We start from the raw sequence: 9,831 nt of genomic DNA on the forward strand, positions 1-9,831 counted from the left end.
TACCATTGTAGTCAATTTAGCTCACAGTACAGAAGTGTCTCAATCAGTTGTCTTGATTGCATATGGATATTACAAAAGTATAAGTTATCAGAATAGCTTTTTACCCTGTTGCTAAGTCTTTCTGTAATGTTTATCATGACATATGCATATCCATATCCATAAGATCACTACTTCCACTATAAGTGAATTTCAAGTCAATAGGTTTCTTTTTTTTTTTGCACAGGAAAATGTGTCAACAGTTTTGACTGTGGCAATCATGCATATGGTACAGATTTGGTAGATAAAGTTTAGTCTTTAAAACATTGGAGTATTCCTTCAAGATAAATGAGTTTGATTCTGTGCATCGTCAGGATTTTTGATTATGCTTCAATTTAAGGGGACTTTTTTCAGAGTCTAGCTCTGTCTAAGTAAAGCCACCCTCTCTCAGCAGAAGAAAAGCGCCTGGTAAATAATCAATGCAACCAATTATTTACCGATTTATTCACATACTTATTTCTTTTTAAACGCAGGTGATTTAAGGAGGAGATCAAAAGTCTATGGAGATGACACACACATAGTGTGGAAAGAAAAAGTTCACATCCTTATTTTTTAATAAAAATTATTTAGAAACAACATAATATGCAGAACATTACCACTGAATTTACAATACTTAATTCCCAGTTCTTGCAGGTGTCCAAATGTAATTTTACAACAGTATACATAAACTTCTCCTCCCTCTCCCTTAGGAGCTGATATAGCAATAATTTCAAACTTTCTCTTTGTCTCAGTTTGATTCTTTGCAAAAGGGCACATGTGTCCCATGGTGTGCAGATGCTGGCACCTTTCTCATGTCCTGTCTGCACCTAAGAAGGAACTCTTCAGTTTATGCAGCAAGCCAGCAAGTAATATTTGCTGGGTGAACCCCATAAGCAAACCAATCGCAGGTCCCTGTCCTGATCACAGCTGTTTTTGAGGATCCTTTTTTGTAGCAACTTTTTGTAACTACTGGGCATGGATGTCCAAGACTTTTGCGCCCATGGTGGGGTCTCCTAGGGGAAACATAGAGGGGCCTGAGGCTGACATGGGCATGGCAGGGTGGGCTGGTCCTCCATGCATCAACATCGCTGTGTGCTGGGGATGTCCAGGAATGTAGGAACACATCAGAGGCCCAGGCCGCAGCTGGTGGGGGAGCTGTGGGCCGCCTTAGGTAGGTTGGCACATGCCCATGGCCATCAGACTGCTGCGAGGCAGGTAGTCCCCTGGCATGCCCTGCAATCCTGTGGGGGGAAGCACATAAGAACTGCTTAGCAAAACTCAGTTTCAAATATGCAGCACTCTAGCATACGATCATATTTCCACATTTACAACAAACATAAAAGTCTTCAAAATAATGACAAAGTCATTATACCATTTTAGCTAAATAGCTGTCTAACAACAAAAGCTATAATAATTAGCCCTAACAATAAAATTATTCTCTATATTTTGGTATCTCAGTAATGGATTCATTATTCATCATAAGAATAGTGTTATGGAAAATGTTATCTTCAGACACAAATGAGGACAGTAGAATGAAAGAGTTCATGCAGTTGGTGTGCATCTGTCTCTAGGGACTAGCTCACTGGACGTAGCACATCACTGAGGGAGCTGTCCCAAGCACAATATTCATCCAGCCTGAGCACAATCACATTAATACAGGTCTAGTGAACTAGAAAGCTGCCCTTCACTAAGTTCACCCAAAAGGATGACATGTATGATCTTGTGTTCATGTTACAGAAGAATACATGGGCTAAGTTCACATAGACTTCCTGTGGGATAGACTTACGTATCAAGTGCCTTCATGTTACATGAATTTTATTTGAATATCGATTGAAAGGCTCAAGGTATCATATATTTCCGCAGGAATACGCATCAGTGAGAGCATTTTATGAACAGTGTGGCACATTACTGTTATTATTTAGAATTAATGTAAATAATTCAAGAGACTATTGAGCATGTGAGCAGAGAAAAAAAAAAAAACAGGTTCCTCAGGGTACATGGTACACTTAGCTTCACTGAAACATAAAGTTTTGTTTAAAGTGGAAGAGTTCATAGCACTAAAAACTAAAATATGACATGCACCACTTCCACTTATCTCTCTTTAAACATAATAAGCAAAGGTCTATGTCTATGGTTCAGTCTGAAGCACCCTTTGAGAAATAGCACCATTGTGCTCAAATTAAAGAGGAAAATGAAAATTGACACTTGAGAGCATTTACCTGGATGTGTGCTAGTGTGCCACTAGCATAAAAGGCCACTGGCCTCTTAGCAGCTCTGCAAAACCCACAGGAGCTTGCTGATCATTTCATTAACCAGCACTGCTCACTTAACAGCTTTTGGATGACCACGTGTTTGCCCTGATTTCTAAATGTGTATTTTAGGCAGTGCTATTTCTGCTTATAGGAATGACCTGAGCTATTTTGGGGTAATCAGTCATATTTTATTCCAATGTTCAAACACGTAACTTTGATAAAATACATTGTGGATGGAGAAATTCCAGGCTCAAGCGCTACAAAGAATCATACATCGCTTTTTTTTTCACATCTTAATAAGTCAGTCAATACATTAAGTGGCTTACTGTTGCATTTTCTGGACTACAACAGGGCTGAATCAACAGAGGATTTTGTGACCATTTACGAAACAAACCCCCAAAGACCATGTTTTTGTGAAATGAAAGTTCAGACTAGTGAAAGGGATTTTGACCTTGTAGAAGGTTAAAACTTCTTAATAATTGGGAGAAAAGAAATTGCAGACAAAACGATTTCCTGCAGTGACAAACTTTTTGCAGAAGTTCACAAAGCATACCAGCAGCATTTGGGCTTGAAAACTGTACGCTCAACATTTTTGTCTATCTAGCCATAAATAATCCTTTCACTGAACATTTGAAATATAAAATCCAAATTTGGGGGACACAGAGTCATGAAAATATCTATCTAAATATCTAAATTTGGGAAAACTAGAAATAATTATGGTGAAGGCTAACAAAAGTAGGTTTATGGGGGAATGGGCATAAAACAGACCCCCCCCCCCCCCCCCTTCTGCTTCAATACACAGGATCTAAACTGACAGGTGCATTGTTTCCAAGATCCATAATCTCTATAATCGACATGGGTAGAAAGAATAATGGTCTCGCTAAGATGGGTTAATTGGCTTTGGTTTTAAGTAATGTTGCAGTGTGACTGCTAGGAACACCTTAATTTCAGGTCTTGGGACTCCCTGGCAAATAACTACTTAATCTTGCCTTAAGGAAAAATCCCCAACTAATGAAAATTGCTTATAAAATATAATGAACCCTTCGTCTCTTAATCAAATAAGGTAACGTTTTTTTCTGCAATAACCTATTAATTTAATTGGTCATGAAGTATAAAACACATCACTTACATTTAATTGACCTAGAAACTAAAGTAACAATATTTAAATTAGATAACCTAGGAAATTTCAGTGATGAAGCCATAAAGACCAGCCAATCTCAACCATAGCGACACATTTCTGTCACGCTCTGGTTTCTCTCTCTCTCTCTCTCTCTCTCTCTCTCTCACTCTCTCTCACTCACCTTCTCTCCCTTTAACCTATCTCATCTAAGATTCCACACATGGCCCAATTATAGAATTCAGCAAGCAAATTGAAGCTGTCTTCTGGGAACTATGGCAGCTGCTGAAATGCCAGAATTTGGATTTGAGGATACACTCTCCCTGTTTAGACACACATACTCTCTCTCCCTTTCTTTCTCTCTCTCTCTTTCTCTCTCTCTCTTTCTCTCTCTCTCTCTCTCTCTCTCTCACACACACACACACACACACACACACACACACACACACACACACACACACACACACACACACAGATAACAAGCCAAGATGGATGGGAGGTTTTAAATAGCAAGGGTTGCATTATCATAATGTTTCTCTTGGTTCAGAACAGTACAGTCTAAGAAGTAGGATTTGTTATTTCTTTTCTTTTTTTATTTATTTATTTATTTATTTATTTATTTATTTATTTTTACAACAGAGGCATTCTGTGAATGGCTGCATTAATGGTCTCTATTTTTGCATACTGAACAAGTCAAATCCATTTGTCACAGTGCTTGTGATGGCATATTTAATTTGGATATAGTCAATTAGGCCAGGATAAGCTGCATACCCTGCTGAGCACACCTCCATTTTGCACTCCTTCACTTCCTCTCCCTTTGCCATAAGTAATCCTATTAGGGCAGCCAGACAGGAAAATGGTAGACCAGGTCAGGATTGATGGAAACACCTCCACCTTAAAAAAAGTCTCACACTAAGAACAGATTCTTAATTTTGAAAAGCCTCGCTTTGGGGTTTGACCAAGGGGCACAAAAGTATCTTGAGTAACTGTAGGTGTACCAGTTAGGGTTTTAATGGAACTTATACGTCAGCTACACAGAGACAGATTAATGGCAAGTTGGGATGTGCACATTTTTCTTGCTGCACTGTTGCTGCCTGCCTACATTTTGTCAATCAGGCTGTTACTATGGTAACATCCTGCTAGCACCCAGTACCCCCACCAATCCAAAACCTCAACCTCAATCCCCAATCCTCAACCCTCTCCTACACTCTGTTTCCTACCCTTTGCCCTTAGACACTCATTTTCCCCTCCAATGTGATTCTATGCACCATTTAGTCATGTGACCAAGAAAATATGCAGGAGTGATAGACAAGAAAGCCCACAGTTATACCACATCTGGTCTTAAAATCACCATATGATTTTTTTTAAGAACAACAGAAATATTTGTATCATTAGTAAAGAAGCTAGTTAGTGATGCTTTTTCTCCCGTTTGATAAAATCATACATGAACCACCAATACAAAATGAAATAACTGTGAATACTTAGAGCTCTGGAAAGAGATTAAGGCCATGTTTTTGTACTTACTTCCCCCACTGCTTTGCGATTGGTTAACTTGAAGGTTACATGTAATGCCACTGTCCCTCCATGCCCATATTCATGCCCATCCCACTCATAGGCCCTAGAAGGAGAAAAAACAATAGTAGAAGAATGCCAGATTCTTATTAAGAAAATAAGAATAAGGTTAAGAGAGCTAGCAGGATACGAATCAAGATAATGCCACATGTGTGGAAAGGAGGAGGAAGTAACAATCCACAAATAAAATAAGCAAACAAAGGTAAACTGCAAGATTAATGGCTGAGTTGGGAAGCAGTCTAGCTTTGGGCAAATCCTACAGCCTTAAATGTACTAGTAAGAGTGAAAAGAAGGAGAGGGTGGTTAACCAGAAATGGTTATCTTGAACATGGGAGAATTCAGAGTGGATGAAATTTTGGAAAAGGAGAATAAGACAAATAAGAATGTAGTATCTGATCATCAGGGTTTAGCATTGAAAAAAACAAGTAGGATAAGATTGAGAGAACAAGAGAAAGGTGCTTAACAGTGGGCTACACCTGTGCTACTGTGAGAGGCTAAAAAATGGCTGTACTAAAGCGAATCAGTGGGAAGGTGGGAAATGGCAGTCAAGAGCAAGACACGCCAAGGTCTTACCAGGTGGTCTGATTCCCATGTGCTGCTGGCCGTCCATCACAAAGCCTCCCATGGGCTGACCATCTGGGTTGTAGGGGGCTCCCTGACTTACTGTGGGGGAACGGGGGAGGGCACAGGACAGTGGTCAATTGGTGCTTTTAATTAAGTTTCCATTGCTGAGAATACATCATCTGCTAACAGAGACACAGGTTAATGGTCCTTAGCCCAGTTTTACTTCCTCACTGTCTTATATGATTATGTGTCATGCATACGTATCAAATCAGACTTAAATAGTAAAATAAGGACGGATGACATTTAGTACCTCTTTAGCATTTTGAAGCAAATAAAAATCTAAATTCAGCTCAATGATGAAAAAAGACTAATGATCATGCTTTTCAATTATTCCTTAAAATGCTAGAGGAAACTGGAAGGCTCCTTTTCTTTTATCTGTGAGATATGATGGTATATGCTGTCTGGAGGGGAATGTGAGAAGGGAGTCTTTTCATCGAAAACAACAGCTCAACTCAGTGAATGCCTTTGAACTTTCTTGAGTCCCCTAATGCAACTCTGCCCTCTGAACCCCATTACAGCTCATAAACTTTAAAGCAGTCCACAACAAACCATGCACCAGGGAAACTGGTCATTGTATAGAGGAATAAGGATAAGCTGAGAGGCCAAACAAATTCACAATAAAAAATGTATTTATATAATTCTCCTCATATAATTTCACATGTTTAAATTTTTTATTTGTTAGATTTTATTCTGTTTGACTCAAACCAGTTTTTGATTGGACAAGAGCCATGGTATGTTAGAATCTGACATCAGCCACTGTTACAGTTTTAATACTTTAATTGATAATGTCTATTTACTTTGCTTCTTTTTTAAGGGTAGTATAGGGGCCCTGAGTCAGCGTGATTAGTTCTGTGGGTTAATTGAATGGATTTTAGTGGTCAAGCACTCTTGACATCCAGGTTGGTGGTGTATTTACCAAGAGGCAAGCCTCTTGGTGCATGGCTAGAGGAGGACTTTCGCCTACATGACTTGAACACAGTTACTAGAGGAGACTTGCCTGCTCGGTTGGACTGGTCGATCATTGGCTGGACTATTCTCCTTCGTGCATTAATAAACCTGGAAAAGACAAAAATAATAAAATAGCTCAGGGTTCATTTTCTTGCAGAAGGGATAGCATCACTGCTACAGTGCAAAGTGTGCAGTGGGATCAGCAAATTTAGTTTGTGCCCATGATGCCTACAAACATACTGTCAGAGGCCCAGCCTAAAACAGACTAGACCTGCCCAGGCAACTAATCGGAGAGTTAGAAGGAGGGATTATTTTCCTTTTCCCTTAAGACTTCAAGTGGGAGGGGAGGGAGTGTCACAGTGAAATCACCAGCAACACAGAAATGTATACTAAACTCACAAAGCTTAACAGCTTGTACAAACTTGCACGGCTTCAACATACACCACCTCAAGCAAATACAGCTAAGCCAACAAATGGCACTTTGCTGTTTCTCTCTGCATGCTTGAGAGACATATCATAGTGTTTTTAGTCCACATTCTGTTACTGTGTTCCACCTTATAGTAGAATTGTTCATACATTGAGGCCATAGTTTTGGCAAGTGTCACGGGAGTAAATATATAAGTGTGGGTGAAAATGTCCTGGTGCAATAATGTCAAGCGCAGGCATAAATGTCAAAGAACAATCATAATAGAAAATGATTGTACTTGTTGGTTTATTTAAGGGTATTTGGAGTGTAAACCTAAACCTAAACCTTCTCTGCTGACCCTGTGACCTCAGTGACCTCTGTGAGAGCAAGCTCAGGGATTCTGACTTGATTTATGTCCCCCTGCTGTTGCCACAGTTGGACACTTCCATTTTATCCTTTGAGGGGGGAATTAGTAGACTTTAAAGCAAACAATAGCCAGTCCACTCTTATCAGGAGATTGAAGAGTACAGGGAAAGGGGGAGAAGAAAGTGCAAAAAGAATTTACAGACAAAAAGCAAAAGACAAAAAGCCAATTATAAGGCAAGTGTCATCTGCTAATATCCCTTAATTAGAAAATTTTTAGTTTTTAAAATCATGCTCTAGCGTCCATGACGTATGGTCTTATTTTTACACTTATTACCAGTATCACTCTCCCAGATCAAACTGCACCTTACAGCCTATGAAAAACAGAACAGGAAAGGAATGTAGCAACATGGCAATACACCATCAAATGAGGGAACGTCTGGAGTTTTATCACCAACAATGTGGGGAGCAAGGGAAGTCTTGGCCTAGGCATTCCATTTATTGCCTTCTCCACTCTGCCTCAATCTCTGGCTCCAGGGTCAGATGCAGGTCACTCTTGGCTATTTGTCTTTCATGCTTTTCTTGTCTCTCCCACTCTCATTTAATTTTCTCCCTCACTCTTTATTTTTTCCTCAAACTGAGGAAACAACTTGACTTAAGTTGTTAATTTTTCTCACCATATCTAGGGCCAGATGCACCAGAAGACTGGAACAAAGGACAAGTGCTACACAATACCAGGCAGGAGAGGGAGGGAGGAGGGAGGGACAGAGAAAGAGATAGAGCAAGATATTGATGGTAGGAATGAGTAGGGAGGGATGGGGGAGCTGTAGGAGCTGTTAGGAAAAAGAATGAATGTACATGCTTTGCCCTGTGTGCCAAGCAGGCAGTTAAAGAAGTTGGTGAAAAGGGGGCTAAGAGTGAGAAAAAGAAATCCAGTGCAGTGGGCCTGGGCTAAAGCCAGCTTTGCCTTGATTATGAGTAAAAAGTTCACCTCTGCTCAAACCAGCCACACTGCAGCACTGCATTCACGGCTTGTTCAGTTTCAACTTCCCATCATCAAACAATGAAAGCAGCTATTCAACCCCGCCAGGGACAATGGGGGCCTATTTTGGAGCAAAACACCACCAGTGGTACCTCTGAAGTTTCTCCCCATCACCACTGGTCCCACGTCTCCAAAAGTATGTTTGTTCATACTTTTTTGAAGTCTCTTCCACAGGGAGAGTGGAACTGATTGCTGTCTCGTCTGCAGGGGCCCTTATAATATCCCATTCTCATTACAAACGCCCAGGTGTAGCCCAATCGGCACGTGAAATGGCCAATTAAAAGCAAGAAATTGTCTTTTTCATCAGCTGCCTTTGTTGCATGACCAATTAGGGGAAAGATCCAGATTGGAGATACAAAAGGTTACATCACAGCGTGTCAATCTAAATGCATATGAAGTAGACCATTTTCCTCAGCAAGGCTTCTTCAGCCTGCTCCTCTCTCCCCTCTTCAAATCTAACCTGAGCACGGTGACAATGTGTGTATGGCCACAGACAACCAAATTCACTCATGAAATCACATTTCAACCCCTCAGCTACATTTACATGTATATTAATATTCCACACAAGGGCACATTGGTTATGCCAGAGAAACGGAATGGTGACTTTTCATACATCTGTTATCACAGCAAAAACCTGCACACTGGGTACAGTTTGCATATGGAATGTAATTATCATCAGGCTGATCTTTTATTGACAAGGCTGGAAATGTTCTAATGAGACCACGTTATGGATTCATTGCCATTTGATCTCATACACATGGAACAATGTCTACCCATTCGTCTGCTATTCACACAAATACACTCACACTTCCCCCCACATCAAACCTCTCCAGTGAAGCCAACCTTATTATCCAAGTCTCAATCAGAGATTCATTTACTTAAGTAATTAGTTACATTAGTCTTCAGTCACATGTTAGCATACCCAAAGGTATATAAAAGCATTACTCCTTTCACTCTCATCTACAGCAAGTCATATAATTCTGTGTCTGCTTCACCCTCCGCAACCCTCCCCTTTTCCTGGTCAAACATGGGTCAGTCACTCAGCATGGCCTATGTTTAAATAAACCCATCCAGCTGTTTGCTGTACAGATTTTATTTATACTCCTGACACTCCATTCCTTCTCTTTCTCTCCCTCTCTTGCTCACTCTAACCTATTCTTGCCTTCTCAACCTATGTATACAACTACATACATTCAAACACAGACATGTATTAATTCGTTAAACAGGATAAAATTTAAGTCATTAAACAGGATAGAATGTTAACATACACACACACACATTTAAAAGAAGGCCATGAAACCAGAACAGCATCATACACAGTCTTTCACAGCAACCATATTATAGCATATATTATTATAGCATATACACCTTCCATCACTAAAGCTAATTTTATAGGAGTCAATTTTTGTTCTGCATTGTGGATCTTTGACTTCACTCCCCACCATGGATTTCATAAGTTCTTACCCGTTACTTGCCCATGGAAGCAAGCTTC

The 9,831-nt window shown here is 40.0% G+C and overlaps 1 protein-coding gene across 2 annotated transcripts in view; it reads right to left on the reverse strand.

Moving 5' to 3' along the window:
• Positions 1-463: 463 nt before the first annotated feature.
• The window catches only part of meis1b (Meis homeobox 1 b), a 64,449-nt gene continuing 55,081 nt past the window's right edge, over positions 464-9,831 (reverse strand). The window contains exons 10-13 of one of the 2 annotated variants that reach the window (XM_017464277.3): positions 6,578-6,636; positions 5,530-5,619; positions 4,909-5,002; positions 464-1,256 (exon numbers count right to left, since the gene is read on the reverse strand). In XM_017464277.3, the coding sequence (XP_017319766.1) occupies positions 4,944-5,002; positions 5,530-5,619; positions 6,578-6,636 (208 nt within the window). In that variant the 3' untranslated portion in view covers positions 464-1,256; positions 4,909-4,943. Of the gene's footprint in view, positions 1,257-4,908; positions 5,003-5,529; positions 5,620-6,574; positions 6,637-9,831 lie in introns of those variants that run through there. The other variant, XR_008396270.1, reaches the window with a different exon arrangement.

Source organism: Ictalurus punctatus, chromosome 3, assembly GCF_001660625.3.
Source record: "Ictalurus punctatus breed USDA103 chromosome 3, Coco_2.0, whole genome shotgun sequence".
In the NCBI taxonomy this organism is placed as follows: Eukaryota; Metazoa; Chordata; class Actinopteri; order Siluriformes; family Ictaluridae; genus Ictalurus; species Ictalurus punctatus.